This window comes from Ictalurus furcatus, chromosome 11 (genome assembly GCF_023375685.1).
Source record: "Ictalurus furcatus strain D&B chromosome 11, Billie_1.0, whole genome shotgun sequence".
In the NCBI taxonomy this organism is placed as follows: domain Eukaryota; kingdom Metazoa; phylum Chordata; class Actinopteri; order Siluriformes; family Ictaluridae; genus Ictalurus; species Ictalurus furcatus.
In genome coordinates, this window is record NC_071265.1 from 4,148,877 (window position 1) to 4,167,848 (window position 18,972).

The 18,972-nt window shown below is 38.9% G+C and overlaps 3 protein-coding genes across 3 annotated transcripts; all 3 read left to right on the plus strand.

Moving 5' to 3' along the window:
• Positions 1–4,251: 4,251 nt before the first annotated feature.
• LOC128614979 (CMRF35-like molecule 8) lies at positions 4,252–5,028 on the plus strand. The gene is made up of 2 exons (XM_053636747.1): positions 4,252–4,475; positions 4,569–5,028. Exons 1-2 carry the CDS (start codon positions 4,436–4,438, stop codon positions 4,895–4,897), a joined length of 369 nt encoding a protein of 122 aa, XP_053492722.1. The 5' UTR covers positions 4,252–4,435; the 3' UTR covers positions 4,898–5,028.
• A 2,303-nt stretch (positions 5,029–7,331) lies between these two features.
• Positions 7,332–9,698, plus strand: LOC128615133 (CMRF35-like molecule 8). The gene is made up of 4 exons (XM_053636990.1): positions 7,332–7,500; positions 7,668–7,793; positions 7,913–8,017; positions 8,371–9,698. The coding sequence occupies exons 1-4, from the start codon at positions 7,332–7,334 to the stop codon at positions 8,655–8,657; spliced, it is 687 nt and encodes a 228-aa protein (XP_053492965.1). The 3' UTR covers positions 8,658–9,698.
• A 2,104-nt stretch (positions 9,699–11,802) lies between these two features.
• Positions 11,803–16,982, plus strand: LOC128615134 (uncharacterized). Its single transcript, XM_053636991.1, has 8 exons — positions 11,803–11,813; positions 11,921–11,997; positions 12,091–12,411; positions 14,796–15,140; positions 15,308–15,433; positions 15,553–15,657; positions 15,987–16,042; positions 16,162–16,982. Exons 1-8 carry the CDS (start codon positions 11,803–11,805, stop codon positions 16,558–16,560), a joined length of 1,440 nt encoding a protein of 479 aa, XP_053492966.1. The 3' UTR covers positions 16,561–16,982.
• The last annotated feature ends 1,990 nt before the right edge of the window (positions 16,983–18,972 follow it).

Below are 18,972 nucleotides of genomic sequence, written 5' to 3' on the forward strand. Positions count from 1 at the left end.
AAACCAATCAATCTGTACATTTGAACTTTATTTCTTCACTACATTTAAAATATCAAGTTGAATTCAGACTGACCTGCAAACTATTGAACTTCCTGCTTCCTTCATTTACTTCCTTGTATTAATTTTACTTCATTATTTATTCAAATGATCTTCACTACCGTGTGTGTTTCTGAGCATGATTTCATTGCTCATTATTTCTGGTTTTTGACTTTTTGCTTACACACTTCATTTTGTTTCTGACTGCCCGGTGCTGTTCTGTTTGCCTGACACTTCACCCGCCATTTTTATTTATTTTTTTACCATGAGCTTCCTGATTTTGACTGTCAATCATAACCTGAACCTTAGTAAATTTTCAGACAAATTAAATCACGTGCATAGTCATGAATTTGCCTGTGAGACATCATCTTGAAAGAAAAAAGTTGTTTTTTTTCACTTGAATTGCAGCACAAAGTTTACTAACTGCTTCCAGTTTTAATTAATTGAGCATAGATAACGTACACTGTATTGTGTTGCATCTGTGCTGCTATCAGTCATTTACTAGATTCACTCACTTAATGTCTTTCATTATCTAACTAAACTTTTCACTGCTTTAGATCCACGTGTCCCAGTTTCAGCCTCGAAACCAACACAACCTTCATCATCATCATCCTCATCTGAGTCTACTCCAGCTTCTCCTCCAGCAGGTGATTCTGCTCAGATCCTCATCACCCCCAGAGTCTAACTACATGACTTTGATGAATCTGATCCCTTATGAATGATCAGCATGTAGGTTAAAGTGACTGTCTGTTTGTTTCTCTTCCAGGATTTCCAGTTTCCACTGTGATCACTGTGTCTGTAATTCTGCTGCTGCTTCTGATTGCAATCTCATTCCTTACTTTGACTCTACAAAAGAGATGCAGTATGCAAGGTACACACACACACACACACACACACACACACACACACACACACACACACACACACACACACACACACACACACCAAAATGTTTAACACTTTCAATTTCATCATCGGACAGTATGGTGGTGTGTTGCTGCCTTACAACTCCAGGGTCCAGGGTTCAACCCTGAGCTTTGGTTACTGTTAATATTCACAACACAAAATTCTAGGTGTGTGTGCGTGTGTGTGTGCGTGTGTGTATGTGTCTGTGTACATGAGTGTAGGGCTACACGATTATGGCTAAAATGATAATCATGATTATTTTGATCAATATTGAGATGAGGATTATTAATTGATTTGAGGGACAACATATTTTTATTGCACTTTTACATTTAAATAAACAGACCTTTGCTTTCACCTCCATGTTGTGCTACATTCCTGCTAATGTACAAATCTTTGCATCAAATTAGACTGGTCCTTAAAGTGCATCATCTAGTAGAAGCAAAATATAAATAAAATTGTACCCAAAATACAGGATAAGTAAAAATAAATACGCCAACAACCAAATGAAAATATGCATCAAATATAATAATATGCAGCCAAATGAAAACAATTCAGGCGAATGCAGAAAAGGCAATAACAGTGTATACAGGAGGAGAGACGCAGACAAATCACCCAATAGACTGACGCAGGGATGACGTTATTTTGTACCAGAACCTGGAAGTTCGCATCACACCGGTTCCCTCGACAAAAACACAATAAGACTTTCCCAAAGGCTTTTGGATTATTGCAAAAAATAATCTCTCTGATCAACAAAACTTTACAATACTAACACGTTTTGTCCATGAAGATCATTTTCACAAATGAACACAACTTTTATGAAGTTTGAAGCCTAAATACAATCTGCAGAAATAAACAGCTAACCGTACGCTATAAACGAACTACACCACGGTCACTCGACTTCAACGTCAACATCACCGAGCTTCCGATAACTTTTCCAAACTTGATTTAAAAACATTTTCCACAATACGGATTTACTCTGTGGATCAATCTTCATCCACGTTTTTATTTGGGAATTGTGCACAGCATACCTGAACCAGTTTATCTGCAAAGACTTTTCCCGTTCGCCGTGATGACGTTTAATGTCCCCGACAACGTCTGTAGTCCCATTTAGCAACTTGTTAATGTCACGATTTCCCCTCGCGCAAGCGCTGGAGCACGCAGTACACTCTGAAGCGCTGAAACACTAACTCATTTCCGGGTTTTGGCGTTACAAAATGACGTCATCCCTGCGCCAGTCTATGGTGACTGGCTGTAAGTTTAGGAAACGCTTGATTTGATCTGCAGCGGAGTTTTCTGTGAGTGGAGGACGAAATTTAAACGTCAATATCGCAGTCGATCATGTTCATGTAATCGTGGGCAGTCGAAATCGTAATCGAGATCGATATTCAATTAATTGTGCAGTCCTACATGAGTGTGTGTGTGTGTGTGTGTGTGTGTGTGTGTGAGTGTGTGTGTGTGAGTGTGTGCGTGTGTGTGTGAGTGTGTGCATTCACATATTAGTATTTTAAATAACTTAAGCGATATTTCCTGGCTCACCTAATGTTTAAATCAGGATTTTAAAAACTTTCTTAAAGCTCTAGTCATAGCTTATAATTCAGGTCTTAATTTTACAGTAGTCTTTATTATTCACCAACTGTTATTGAACTTTCTAGCAAATGTATGAAGTTACAAGAGTCATGATAAAATCTCAAACTAAAAATAAAAACAGTAGCGATAACTACTGACTACTGGACTACTTTTTTTCAGCGGGTACATCTTCTACTTGCAGGCATTCTGACCAAGACTCAGGAAATGCCCAACAGGTAATTATCATCAATGTGTGTGTTCATTTGTATAAATAATGATCAAATGTAAAAACGTGTGTGTGTGTGTGTTTAAATATCTTTTCTATTTCTCTTTGCTTTCAGGTTTCTCTTGCTGTGTGTGACTATGAGGAGGAGAAATCTGCTGAAGTTCTGACTTACACAACAGTGATTATTTACAGCAACGCCACCAGCTCTAATGATGCAGTTCCAAGCATTAATGATGAAGTCTCATGTGACTATACTTCAGTCAGTTACGCTGCTTTGTGTGGATAGATTATTGGAGCGTGATTAGGGCTCTGAGCATGTGGCCCTGGATCTTTACTCTTTTCTTCTTCTTCTTCTTCTTCTTCTTCTTCTTCTTCATCTTCAGATTTTCTGGAAAGATGCAGTGAAGACACGTCTATCAGAGTTCTGGTAGTCATGAAGTACAGCACTCTGGACAAAACGTTTGATTCTCTTTATTCTTCAAAGCTCCAATCCCATAGTTTCTGCCTACTTAGATTCTGAGCTAATTTGCATGATTGCATAATTTCCCTGTGTGTCAAACCTTTATAATGTTCCTGATCCTGCAAAACTCTGCACCTCTATTAGCTCTAGGTAATAGCAGCGTTGCATCAGTATCATGTTAACCAACAAAGAATGAAGGCTTTGGCAGAGAAAACATAATTTATTTTCATTTATTTGGTGGCACGACTTCAACTGTGGATCTCATCAGCCTACTGCCGGACTGTAGAATGAACCTCTTTAAAGCCCCAGGGAATGTAAAGTGGAAGTTCATTTGTGTAACTGTGAGTGCTTGTGGTTGTCTGTTAATACGGTGTTTAATGTTCTGTTTTATTAGAATAAGGCTTTATTATTGTAAGAGAAATGTGTTCAAGCTCAAACTGTAAACAAAAACACCACGATGTAATATTATATCAGCATTCTGTATTATACATTTACAGCGTTTAGAAGATGCCCTTTTCTACAGAGACTTACAGAAGTGCTTTGGAGAGACACAGATATAGCTACAGATACAGAAAGTGTCACTGTGTTACACCCCTAGTGTTCACACATGGACAGCAGGGACGTTGTTGTGCAGGAAGCTGATCTCAGAACTGCAGAATATGTGAATATGTGGAGGTGTTTTCCCAAAGCAGCACCAGAAACTTCTACAATTCAGACAAAGTCCTGCTCTGTCATTATTTACATTTTTAATCCTCCATGGTGAATACTGTAGTGTTCAGTTTAAACTGTATCTTTCTCCCCCTGTTACACACCTTGTGCTGTAGAGGGCAGTAGAGGCCTTCTGGCAGTAGAGCAGTACACACTGACATGGAGTAATAAATATCCTCAGTAAAGTTAATACTGGAGCACTGAGAGGAGAAATAACTCCCATGGAGAAAGATGCTCAGATGCAGAATGTTAATATTAAACACTCTCACACCTTCATATGATAGTTTATACACTGTAACTGACCACAGGCACATAGTTCACACATATTTCACACACACACTTCCTGTAGAGCTATTTATCACACTTCTAGAAGGGGAAATGGGTGTGCTGTGACTTTCTGCTTAAGACACAGATGAAGACACACAGCACATTCACAGAGCGGGACAGAGACAGTAACAGTGTGTAACACGACAGGAGCGTTAATATCTTTCTGAAGTGGAGTTGGTGTGGAGATCTGGGAGTGTGAACTCAGGATGAAGATCCTCCTCATCTTCACCCTCTGTCTGATCTCAGGTAAAGAAATGCACTTCAGAATAATCCTCACTATCAGCAGCAGTGTTACAGGAAGGAAGGTTTTGCTCAGATGGATATTTGGTGTTTTGTTAGATGGAGGAGACTCCAAGGAAGTAACAGGATATTCAGGAGGAGGAGTCCTTATCAAGTGCAAGTATGATACAGAATACAGAGAAAACCAAAAATATTTCTGTAAGGGTTCAGTACCAGGCTGTTCTGACCAAATAAAGACAGGAGCTAAAAACGAGTGGATAAATTCAGGAAGATTCTCACTGTTTGATGACACCAAATCAGCAGAGTTCAGTGTGATGATCAGAGAGCTCACTGTAGAGGACACTGGGACGTACCAGTGTGCAGTTAATAAAGATTTATGGAAAGACATTTACACACCTGTGGAACTGAAGGTGAAGGAAGGTGAGTAGGAGATATTTATTCAGACCTATCAAGTGAAAAATTGACTAAAACTTTCAAATATCACGATTTGAGTGTCCATTACTTTTGCATGGCCGAGAAACCAATCACATTTTTGTGCATTTTAACTTTTTATATTTAAATTAGCTTCTGAAATCCAGACCAATTTGTATGAATATCACAATTTTTAATTTCTACACAATAATGACTGCATATAAGTCTTACCTGATCTTCATACATTACAGTTACAGTTTAATGGAGAAATAAACAGAGCTCATGATAAAAAGACCTGAATTTAAATGAACACTGAGGAAATGTGGTTGGATTTCTGTCTCCTGGCTGTGGGCGGAGTCAGTTACTCATAACTAGCTAGCTAGTGTTAGCTAACTTACTTTCACTGCAAGCAGCAATGTTAACGCTGGTAGTGTTGGAATCAATCAGTGTTTCAGTAATGTTAGTCACAGCACTCAGATAACTGCTGTGCGTGAATAATAAAATTAGTCGTGTTTGATAGTAAGCGAGCTAATGTTATGCTAACCGCTGTGTTAATAAAAAAATTTGCCTTGTTTGATAGTAAGTGAGCTAATGTTACGCTAACCGCTGTGTGTAAATAATAAAATTAGCCATGTTTGATAGTAAGTGAGCTAACGCTATGCTAACCGCTGTGTGTAAATTATAAAATTAGCCATGTTTGATAGTAAGCGAGCTAACGTTATGCTAACCGCTGTGTAAATAATAAAATTAGTCGTGTTTGATAGTAAGCGAGCTAACGTTATGCTAATCGCTGTGTAAATAATAAAATTAGTCATGTTTGATAGTAAGCGAGCTAACATTACGCTAACCGCTGTGCGTGAATAATAAAATTAGCCGTGTTTGATAGTAAGCGAGCTAACATTACGCTAACCGCTGTGTGAATAATAAAATTAGCCGTGTTTGATAGTTAGCGAGCTAGCGTTACGCTAACCGCTGTGTGTGAATAATAAAATCAGCCATGTTTGATAGTAAGCGAGCTAGCGTTACGCTAACCGCTGTGTAAATAATAAAATTAGCCGTGTTTGATAGTAAGCCAGCTAACATTACGCTAACCGCTGTGTGAATAATAAAATTAGCCCTGTTTGATAGTAAGCGAGCTAACGTTATGCTAACCGCTGTGTGTGAATAATAAAATTAGTCGTGTTTGATAGTAAGCGAGCTAACGTTATGCTAATCGCTGTGTAAATAATAAAATTAGTCGTGTTTGATAGTAAGCGAGCTAACGTTATGCTAATCGCTGTGTAAATAATAAAATTAGTCGTGTTTGATAGTAAGCGAGCTAACATTACGCTAACCGCTGTGTGAATAATAAAATTAGCCGTGTTTGATAGTAAGCCAGCTAACATTACGCTAACCGCTGTGTGAATAATAAAATTAGCCGTGTTTGATAGTAAGCGAGCTAACATTACGCTAACCGCTGTGTGTAAATAATAAAATTAGCTGTGTTTGATAATAAACGAGCTAACGTTACGCTAACCGCTGTGTGTGAATAATAAAATCAGCCGTGTTTGATAGTAAGCGAGCCAACGTTACGCTAACCGCTGTGTGTGAATAATAAAATTAGCCATGTTTGATAGTAAGTGAGCTAACGTTATGCTAATCGCTGTGTAAATAATAAAATTAGCCGTGTTTGATAGTTAGCGAGCTAACGTTATGCTAATCGCTGTGTGTGAATAATAAAATCAGCCATGTTTGATAATAAGTGAGCTAACGTTATGTTAACTGCTTCCAGTTTTAATTAATTGAGCAGGATTGAACTTGCTTTTACCAGGGGGCTCGGTCTCTAGAGAAGTGAGTGCATATGCAGGGGGAGGAATCAACATCAAGTGCAGATATGAGGATGAATATAAAGACAAACCCAAATCTTTCTGTAAGATGGGAACACATCAGTGGTGTTTTAATCCAATAACAACAAAACTAAACAGTGAATGGTCACATGATGGCAGATTCTCAATTCAGGACAGCAGAAGTGCAGGATTCTTCAGTGTGTTTATCAGAGAGCTGATTACGGAGGACACGGGAACATACGCGTGTGCTGTTGTTGTGTCTGATGAAATACAGATCTACACTGTAGTGAAGCTGAAAGTAACAGAAGATGAGGATCTTTAATTATGTGTTTTATCAGAAGAAACATCAGATTTATATGTAAATTTACTGTATAACTCTCTAAGTGTTGTTAATCAGAGCTAGGACACATATACACATATAAACTGATCTGATTGGTTGTGATTTGCAGATCTGTCCTATGAGAAGTCCATCAGTAAGACTGTCCATGTAGGAGGAGATTTGAATATCAGCTGTAAATACCCACAATCCCTCAGGAGTGACCCCAAGTTTCTCTGCAAGACGAGGCTGCAACGTGCTGCTTGTTCTTATAAAGAATCTGTTAAAGAAAGCAGAAAATATGTAAATATGGGGAAATTCTCCCTGTATGATGACAGAGAAACACAAATGTTGACTGTGAGTATTAGAAATGTAACTGAGCAGGACTCTGGTGAATACTGGTGTGGAGCTGAAGCAGCCTGGACATCTGATCATGGATACAAGGTTTATTTCACACAGATCGACCTGACAGTTACTGGTGAGTTTGTAGAGACATGGAGACACGTTGTCTCAGTCAGTATTTCTGAAGTTCCACACATAGAGAATGTACACTGTATTGTGTTGCATCTGTGCTGCTATCAGTCATTTACTAGATTCACTCACTTAATGTCTTTCATTATCTAACTAAACTTTTCTCTGCTTTAGATCCACATGTCCCAGTTTCAACCTCGATATCAACACAACCTTCATCATCATCATCATCATCCTCATCATCATCATCACCATCATCATCATCCTCTTCTGAGTCTACTCCAGCTTCTCCTCCAGCAGGTGATTCTGCTCAGATCCTCATCACCCCCAGAGTCTAACTACATGACTTTGATGAATCTGATCCCTTATGAATGATCAGCATGTAGGTTAAAGTGACTGACTGTTTCTTTCTCTTCCAGGATTTCCAGCTTCCACTGTGATCACTGTGTCTGTAATTCTGCTGCTGCTTCTGATTGGAATCATATTCCTCTTTGTGATTCTACATAAGAAATGCAGGATACAAGGTCTAGTCTGTTTAATATTACTTACAAACTTCATCTTTGAGGAAACATATTTACTACACTACTTGCTGTTTAATCATGTCTGAATGGTTTCAGATGCTCGGAGTGTGTGTGTGTGTGTGTGTGTTGTTACCCTTGTTCATTAGTCAGTTACATGTTCAGTAGGAGGAGTAGTTAGTGACACAGTGATCCTGTCCATGCCGACCAACAATGAGCACGGATGAGAAGAGACAGAAAATGAACCCATAATACAGATGAATAAATACACCACAGGATTTCCGGCCATCATAAAATCCAAAGCTAATAATAACAACAGTAATAACAACTACTGACTACTTGGATGTTTTTTGTTTCAGCAGGTACAGCTTCTATTGGTGAGAGTTCTGTCCAAGGCTCAGGAAACGACCAAGAGGTAACTGTCTTCATCAGTGTGTGTGTTCAGTACCACAATTTACTGTCTTTGAAAATCCATGAAAACATTTATATGTGTTGTTTCTGTTTCTCTGTGCTTACTGTCTTTGATTATGAGGAGGTTAAAGACACCAGACGCCGGTCTGCCTCAGACGCTGGAAAAATTTACTGCAATGTTCAACTAGCCACAATCCCCTCTGATCCTCCTCAAAATGTTTATGCCAACATGTAGTTGAAATGTTTACTCTACTCCTCAATTACCCACAATCCCTCCTGATCAGGAAATCTACTCCACAGCTCAGTTACCCACAAGTCTCTCTGATTCCTGAGTCAGTGCTGATCAGCAGTTAGTTGAGGAATCTGCTGAAGGCCTGAATTATTGGCTAGGTTATAATAATTAGGTCTCCAAGCATCACCATCATCATCGTCATCATCATCATCATCATTCCACATGTCCATTCATCCCAGTCAGTATTTTTCATCTTCAGTAACTGTGTCCTGGTCAGGTTTGTAGTAGATCTGGAGCCTCGGGAACACTGGACGTGAGGCAGGAATACACCCTGGGAGGAACACCAGTCCATCGTAGCTTCTGGTATTTTCTCTAATTTTACAATAAGTGCAGATTGTGATTTTTCTTTAATATGATCACTGCTTGTGGCTATATTCATCTTTGTATTTTCATCCATTTTGAATAGCTATATGAACGTATGGTATGTACTGAGTGTGGTGTGTATTGTATGTGTGGACTATGGTATGTTTGGAAAGAAAAGCAGTATGTATTAATATATGGAGAAAGGTATGCATTGTACTGTATATAGGAGTATGATTTTAAATAGTATCTTTACAGAGAGTGAGTGCTAGAAGAAAGAGAGAAGTGGAGACATTCGTCTTATCTTAACCCCAAAGTCTCAAAATCAGCTTGACCCACTCACTTCACTTTCACTTCACTTTTTTTTCACGTTGTTGTTCATTTTTACTTTGTCTTATAGTGACCACACTCATTATTACTGCTCTGCGTACTTATATCAGCCATCCTCATGCCCTCTGTTTCATAATCAAGAATTCTGTCGTGTATGCTTATTCAGATAAAAGCACAAAGTGTATTTTTGCCATTTAAATGATTTTTTTTATGTTTAATTCATTATGGACTGTTCACTTTTGATGTTATCAGCAGGATGTTATGCAATAAATAAACTTTCTCAAGTGCATAGTATTGTTCCTAAGCAGGAAGTTATCATCTCAGGCCAGTATTTACACCAATATATAAGATTATTATATACATACAGCTGGGGTCCAATATTCTGAAACCACAGTGAAAATCTGAAGTTTTATTTAGATTTAAATTCTGGAAATAAACAAAGTTTTTTTTAAAAAAAGAAGAAGAAGACGACAAAAGACGACACGCTGATGGATTTTATCTAAAATGGATCATCAGGTTTTGCACAAACTTGTGGATTCTGTGCCAGCTCGGGTGCACAGTGTCATTAAAGCAAAAGGGGACGTACCAAATATTAAGAAACTCTGAAATTCATGTAAATATTTCTAAGATTCTATTTTTCACTCAAGCTGTTGCTGATAATCTCATGTGTAATGAAAACCTTTGTGTTAAATAGAAAAAGAATGATAAAGAGAAGCATTTTCACTAGAGCTCAGACATCTGGACCCCACTGTACTGTATGTCCATAAAGTAACACAGCTGAGTTTATGCTGAACATTCTATGCTTTTACTAAAGGCTCCTCTAGATGGCAGTGTTGATCCGCAATCCTGTAGAATTAACCTCTATAAAGCACCAGGAAATGTAAAATGTAAAAACACTAGGGCACATGTTGTATCAAATTAGGTCCACTAACTGAATATAGTTATGATTAACAAAAATGCAGCATAGAAACAGATACTCACATCTACCAGACTGTTGCATGAAGAAAGCAAGACACCGAACCAGTGAGTGAGAAGAAGCAAGGGTCCAAGTTTATTGTTCCAATTCACATGAGACCCACACAGTTGAGACGTCCCAAGGGTGACCTAAAAACCCAGAGCTGAGGCTCTCCTATTTATACAGTTCCTTAGGTTCAGATTTCCCACCCTCAGCAACTTTTTTCCAATACCAATATGTTCTGAGTTAACCGATACCGAAAACCCTTACGTTCCCTCAACAGTGTTTTTCAGCAATTCTCACATTTGCAAAACGGTGTTTTCCAGCAACTCTTATCTTGCGGAATTCGCTTACTTCATTGCTCCTTATCTTTCAGGTTTAGCTTGGTTTCATTCCCCTTTTGTTCGGCCTGTCTGGTTTCACTTTTTTTTAAAACTGACTTCCGCATACTGTGTCACTCCTGACTGGATTTTCATTGATAGAGGATATTGGGAATCTGATTTCATTGATATAGTCACAGACTGCAGTCCCACCAGCCCAGTGAATTCTCAAAAAAATTACATGCTACTCATACTTGGACTCCCTCGAGTTTTATTTCATATCTATTTACATACAACACACAAGCGGAGAAATTATTTATTTATTTATTTATTTATTTATTTTACTTTTTGGGGGGTGAAACACCTCCACATATTCACATATTCTGCTGTTCTGAGATCAGCTTCCTGCACAACAACGTCCCTGCTGTCCGTGTGTGAACACTAGGGGTGTAACACAGTGGCACTTTCTGTATCTGTATCTGTTTAGTGATCTAAATATCCATATCTGCTTGCAACTATTTCCTCTATTACAAATGACCTGTTTATATAGATCCTAACCTGGACTCTCTGTATAAAACCTGTGTTTATCTGCCTGGTATATGAAAGCTAATCCAAAGTTAAGTGATGCTTAGTGTCAATGTTACTATGACAACGAGTAATACATGAGACCATTCAGCATGTTCACCTTTTTAATCATGCTAGTTGTGTTGTTAACAAAGTTTAAATTATTTCCGTCTCAGAAAAACATCATCTAAGTGTGATTATTAAATGGGCAAGACATAGAAGCAGCACCAGAAACTTCTACAATTCAGACAAAGTCCTGCTCTCTCATTATTTACATTTTTAACCCTCCATGGTGAATTCTGTAGTGTTCAGTTTTAACTGTATCTTTCTCCCTCTGTTACACACCTTGTGCTGTAGAGGGCAGTAGAGGCCTTCTGGCAGTAGAGCAGTACACACTGACATGGAATAATAAATATCCTCAGTAAAGTTAATACTGGAGCACTGAGTGGAGAAATAACTCCCATGGAGAAAGATGCTCAGATGCAGAATGTTAATATTAAACACTCTCACACCTTCATATGATAGTTTATACACTGTAACTGATCAGAGGCATGTAGTTCACACATTATTCACACACACACTTCCTGTAGAGCTCTTTCTCACACTTCTAGAAGGGGAAATGGGTGTGCTGTGAGTTTCTGCTTAAGGCACAGATGAAGACACACAGCACATTCACAGAGCGGGACAGAGACAGTAACAGTGTGTAACACGACAGGAGCGTTAATATCTTTCTGAAGTGGAGTTGGTGTGGAGATCTGGGAGTGTGAACTCAGGATGAAGATCCTCCTCATCTTCACCCTCTGTCTGATCTCAGGTAAAGAAATGCACTTCAGAATAATCCTCACTATCAGCAGCAGTGTTACATGAAGGAAGGTTTTGCTCAGATGGATGTTTGGTGTTTTGTTAGATGGAGGAGCCTCCAAGGAAGTAACAGGATATTCAGGAGGAGGAGTCCTTATCAAGTGCAAGTATACTACAGAATACAGAGAAAACCAAAAATATTTCTGTAAGGGTTCAGTACCAGGCTGTTCTGACCAAATAAAGACAGGAGCTAAAAACGAGTGGATAAATTCAGGAAGATTCTCACTGTTTGATGACACCAAATCAGCAGAGTTCAGTGTGAAGATCAGAGAGCTCACTGTAGAGGACACTGGGACGTACCAGTGTGCAGTTAATAAAGATTTATGGAAAGACATTTACACACCTGTGGAACTGAAGGTGAAGGAAGGTGAGTAGGAGATATTTATTCAGACCTTTCAAGTGAAAAATTTACTAAAACTTTCAAATATCACGATTTGAGTGTCCATTACTTTTGCATGGCCGAGAAACCAATCACATTTTTGTGCATTTTAACTTTTTATATTTAAATTAGCTTCTGAAATCCAAACCAATTTGTATGAATATCACAATTTTTAATTTCTACACAATAATGACTGCATATAAGTCTTACCTGATCTTCATACATTACAGTTACAGTTTAATGGAGAAATAAACAGAGCTCATGATAAAAAGACCTGAATTTAAATGAACACTGAGGAAATGTGGTTGGATTTCTGTCTCCTGGCTGTGGGCGGAGTCAGTTACTCATAACTAGCTAGCTAGTGTTAGCTAACTTACTTTCACTGCAAGCAGCAATGTTAACGCTGGTAGTGTTGGAATTAATCAGTGTTTCAGTAATGTTAGTCACAGCACTCAGATAACTGCTGTGCGTGAATAATAAAATTAGTCGTGTTTGATAGTAAGCGAGCTAACGTTATGCTAACCGCTGTGTTAATAAAAAAATTTGCCTTGTTTGATAGTAAGTGAGCTAATGTTACGCTAACCGCTGTGTGTAAATTATAAAATTAGCCATGTTTGATAGTAAGCGAGCTAACGTTATGCTAACCGCTGTGTAAATAATAAAATTAGTCGTGTTTGATAGTAAGCGAGCTAACGTTATGCTAATCGCTGTGTAAATAATAAAATTAGTCGTGTTTGATAGTAAGCGAGCTAACATTACGCTAACCGCTGTGCGTGAATAATAAAATTAGCCGTGTTTGATAGTAAGCGAGCTAACATTACGCTAACCGCTGTGTGAATAATAAAATTAGCCGTGTTTGATAGTAAGCGAGCTAGCGTTCTGCTAACCGCTGTGTGTGAATAATAAAATCAGCCATGTTTGATAGTAAGCGAGCTAGCGTTACGCTAACCGCTGTGTAAATAATAAAATTAGCCGTGTTTGATAGTAAGCCAGCTAACATTACGCTAACCGCTGTGTGAATAATAAAATTAGCCGTGTTTGATAGTAAGCGAGCTAGCGTTACGCTAACCGCTGTGTGTGAATAATAAAATCAGCCATGTTTGATAGTAAGCGAGCTAGCGTTACGCTAACCGCTGTGTAAATAATAAAATTAGCCGTGTTTGATAGTAAGCCAGCTAACATTACGCTAACCGCTGTGTGAATAATAAAATTAGCCGTGTTTGATAGTAAGCGAGCTAACGTTATGCTAACCGCTGTGTAAATAATAAAATTAGTCGTGTTTGATAGTAAGCGAGCTAACGTTATGCTAATCGCTGTGTAAATAATAAAATTAGTCGTGTTTGATAGTAAGCGAGCTAACGTTACGCTAATCGCTGTGTAAATAATAAAATTAGTCGTGTTTGATAGTAAGCGAGCTAACATTACGCTAACCGCTGTGTGAATAATAAAATTAGCCGTGTTTGATAGTAAGCCAGCTAACATTACGCTAACCGCTGTGTGAATAATAAAATTAGCCGTGTTTCATAGTAAGCGAGCTAACGTTACGCTAACCGCTGTGTGTAAATAATAAAATTAGCTGTGTTTGATAATAAACGAGCTAACGTTACGCTAACCGCTGTGTGTGAATAATAAAATCAGCCGTGTTTGATAGTAAGCGAGCTAACGTTACGCTAACCGCTGTGTGTGAATAATAAAATTAGCCATGTTTGATAGTAAGTGAGCTAACGTTATGCTAATCGCTGTGTAAATAATAAAATTAGCCGTGTTTGATAGTTAGCGAGCTAACGTTACGCTAATCGCTGTGTGTGAATAATAAAATCAGCCATGTTTGATAATAAGTGAGCTAACGTTATGTTAACTGCTTCCAGTTTTAATTAATTGAGCAGGATTGAACTTGCTTTTACCAGGGGGCTTGGTCTCTAGAGAAGTGAGTGCATATGCAGGGGGAGGAATCAACATCAAGTGCAGATATGAGGATGAATATAAAGACAAACCCAAATCTTTCTGTAAGATGGGATCACATCAGTGGTGTTTTAATCGAATAACAACAAAACTACACAGTGAATGGTCACATGATGGCAGATTCTCAATTCAGGACAGCAGAAGTGCAGGATTCTTCAGTGTGTTTATCAGAGAGCTGATTACGGAGGACACTGGAACATACGCATGTGCTGTTGTTGTGTCTGATGAAATACAGATCTACACTGTAGTGAAGCTGAAAGTAACAGAAGATGAGGATCTTTAATTATGTGTTTTATCAGAAGAAACATCAGATTTATATGTAAATTTACTGTATAACTGTCTAAGTGTTGTTAATCAGAGCTAGGACACATATACACATATAAACTGATCTGATTGGTTGTGATTTGCAGATCTGTCCTATGAGAAGTCCATCAGTAAGACTGTCCATGTAGGAGGAGATTTGAATATCAGCTGTAAATACCCACAATCCCTCAGGAGTGACCCCAAGTTTCTCTGCAAGACGAGGCTGCAACGTGTTGCTTGTTCTTATAAAGAATCTGTTAAAGAAAGCAGAAAATATGTAAATATGGGGAAATTCTCCCTGTATGATGACAGAGAAACACAAATGTTGACTGTGAGTATTAGAAATGTAACTGAGCAGGACTCTGGTGAATACTGGTGTGGAGCTGAAGCAGCCTGGACATCTGATCATGGATACAAGGTTTATTTCACACAGATCAACCTGACAGTTACTGGTGAGTTTGTAGAGACATGGAGACACGTTGTCTCAGTCAGTATTTCTGAAGTTCCACACATAGAGAATGTACACTGTATTGTGTTGCATCTGTGCTGCTATCAGTCATTTACTAGATTCACTCACTTAATGTCTTTCATTATCGAACTAAACTTTTCACTGCTTTAGATCCACATGTCCCAGTTTCAACCTCGATATCAACACAACCTTCATCATCATCATCATCATCCTCATCATCATCATCACCATCATCATCATCCTCTTCTGAGCCTACTCCAGCTTCTCCTCCAGCAGGTGATTCTGCTCAGATCCTCATCACCCCCAGAGTCTAACTACATGACTTTGATGAATCTGATCCCTTATGAATGATCAGCATGTAGGTTAAAGTGACTGTCTGTTTGTTTCTCTTCCAGGATTTCCAGTTTCCACTGTGATCACTGTGTCTGTAATTCTGCTGCTGCTTCTGATTGCAATCTCATTCCTCTTTGTGATTCTACAAAAAAGACAGAAGATGCAAGGTACCCAAACACAAACACAACACATTATCAGTGTGTAACAGGTTTAATTTGGTGTGACGGGTTGATGATCGGTGGTACAGTGGTGCAGCAGGTAGCGTTGCTGTCTCACAGCTCCAGTGTCCAGAATTCAGTCCTGAGCTTGGGTTCCTGTTTTGCATATCTGACCTCACAAAAACATGCTGGTAGGTGGATGTATGATGTCCTGTAATGGACTAATGTAAAGCATTTACTGGAAATGAATTCATGACTGATTCCAAAACTAAACTAAATCTAAAACTAAAAATAACAGCATTCATAAGATTTACTGATTACTTGACTTCTGTTATCAGGAGGTACAGCTTCTACTGGCAGGAGTTCTGTCCAAACCTCAGGAAATCACCAAGGGGTAATTGTCTTCATCAGTGTGTGTTCAGTACAAAACCTATTGTCTTTTGCAATAATAATAAAAAAAAAGGATGAAATCATTTATATTTTTATATTGTTTCCATTTCTCTTTGCTCTCAGGTTCCTCCTGATATCTGTTTCTATGAGGAGATTAAAGACACCAGACGACTTCCTGCCTCAGACGCTGGATCTTCTTCAGTTTGCTCTACTGCACAACTACCCACAATCCTCTCTGATCCTCAACCTGTTTATTCAAACACAGAGTTACCCACAATCCTCTGTGATTCTGCTGTTTATTCTACTGCACAACTACCCATAATCCCCTCTGATCGGGACATCTGCTCCACAGCTCAGTTACCCACACGTCTCTTGGCTGAGAAATCTGATGAAGGTCTGACTTACGTAGCAGTGAGTTTTCACTCCAGGGCCACCAGCTCTAATGATGCAGTTCCACAGATTCTCTTTAAGAAGGAAGAGGTCTCGTGTGATTATGATACAGTCAGTCATGTTACTTCATGAGGCTAGTGTCTCATCATTAGGACTCCAACCATGTGGCACTGGAACTCTACCGCTTTGTTTAGATTCTTCTTCCTCTTCTTCTTCTTTTTCTTCTTCTTCTTCCTCTTCTTCCCCTCCACAGCTTGAGCCCAAAACAATATCTGAAGCAAAATCCAGTAATGTGCCTGAACAGATGCACTGAAGATATCTGTATCAGATGTTATAGTGGTGAGATAGCACCACAATTGGCTGAAAATTCTTGTTTCTCATCATCATTAGAAAGCCCAAAGCCATAAGTACCTACTTCAGTTCTGAGCTATTGTTCACGATGTGTGAATCTTAGGGCCCTTTTCCCCTAAAGTATAGATTCTACCCAATTTTATCCCCAGTAATCCAGTCAGTATCTCATTTTGGTGCTTGTACAATGCTAACCAACTGACTGCAAGTGAGTCAAGTCATGTAGTTTCAGTGTCAGCCATGTGTCAGCTATTCTGTGTGTGAAAGTCATGTAGTGTGTACACCGCCAAAGTGCGGTAAGAGCAGTGAGAACAGGAACCTCTGACCAAGTATGATTTTACAAGCCCTTTTCTGCATGTCTTCCTGTTGTTCCTCTTCCTCAAGCTTCCTGTTGGCTGAGGTCAACATGTGGTCCTCCTGACTGTCCCATCTCAAGTTACCCTGGATGATAACCCCCAGGACTTTGACTATGTCACAAACGTCCAATATGTTCTGATCAGTGGAGAGGCTCGGCCTGGCCGGTCTATGTCTCATGCTGGTAACATAAAACTTTACATTTCCTTGAGTTGAGTTTCATTTTATGTTCCTCTACCCAGTTGTTAAGACCATTCAGGGTCTGTCCAGAGGGTACAGGGTAGTTGGGGTGTCCACATCTGGGCCAATGTCATATCATCCACATATTTCCAGTAATCTGTTCCATCCAGGAGAGCACTGTTAATCAGCGTTAAGAAGACTATAAGCCCTAGTACGAATCCCTGTGCAACTCCACATGTTTGATATTCCCAATCAGAGAGATATCCCTGATGATGCACTTTTTGGCGATGGACAGTCGTGAAGCTGCAAATTCAAGAGATTAGGTCCGGTCTCACTGCACGATCGAGGAGGCCTTGTACTGTCACTGTGTGATCTACAGCATCAAATGCCTTGGCAAAATCCGTCGTGATTAGTGTGCACACTGAGCCCGAAACATCACAGGCCTTGTACACATCAGTCCATCAAACTAACTAGACTGTGTGTTGTGGAATATTTTGTTGTGTTACATGGGATCTAAATTTGGCGTGATGTCATTCAGAATCCAGTGCGCAGCAATCTGTTCACAAATTTCATGAGTGGTCCACTTACTTCAATGGATTTCCTTAGTTCAAGGAAACTAGAAAACTTGGGCTGTCATGGTCCACAAGGGAAATTCCACCTTGGGCCACTAGAGGGCACCCTGACTTCTTGTTCTATTGTCTCACTGATTTCCTGTCTCAGTCATGCCCACCTGTTTGTTATTTCTTGATTAGTTGTTCTATTTAAGCTCCTTGTGTTCTCACTTTGTTTGCTGGAGCATTATGTTCATGTTATGTTAAGTTTTGTTAGTTCCATTTGATGTTTGTACTAGGCATAGTCTTTTTGATAGTTTAAGTAGTGTTTACTTTCTGGTTGTTTTGGTTGTTTTGCATTTGTATCCGCCTCCATGGACTCGTCTTCGTGACGTGGGCTGGCCGGAGTGGCCTAAAACAAAACGTGTCCAGTTTTGTAAAAGAAATGGTGTGAGATCAGTGCTTTGAAAGAATCTTGTATTGTCTTCTCTAATAGTTGCAGATTGTGGTTCAGTTTCTTATTCATTTAGTCTTTTCATTTAATTTTTTAAATAATTTATACGTGTACTGATATAATGTTGCTTTTCATGACTTTTTTATTTTATTTGCTAAATTATTACAATAAATATAACTCTGAAACTTTCTGTAGTTCAAAGTGTTTTTATTCCGTGACCTAGTGAACCAGTATCAGGATGTATTTATTGATAGAAACTTCAAAGCACTTCTGTTTGTTGCTCTGGATAAGGGCTTCTGCCAAATGCCATACACTACATCTACATTGACTTTTTAATTGTATACTGTTTTTAATTATAAACATTGCCAAAAAGCACAATTACATAAATCCATAGATTTAGAGCCATATACAAGAGGTCAAAGGTCACAGTCGTGATGAAAAAACTCCCTGAAACGACATGAGAAAGAAAACACACTCGAAAAGGGACACCGGATAGTGGGATTATAAATAGTATTCATTTAGCTGGTCGTTTCATTTATTTAACCCCACAAACACTGGGACTCGATGAGAAGTTTCAGTTTCATATCTCTGACAGCAAATATGATTACGTACACCAGCAAACCCGAGTTATCTGTGAGCCTAATAACTGGCAGATGA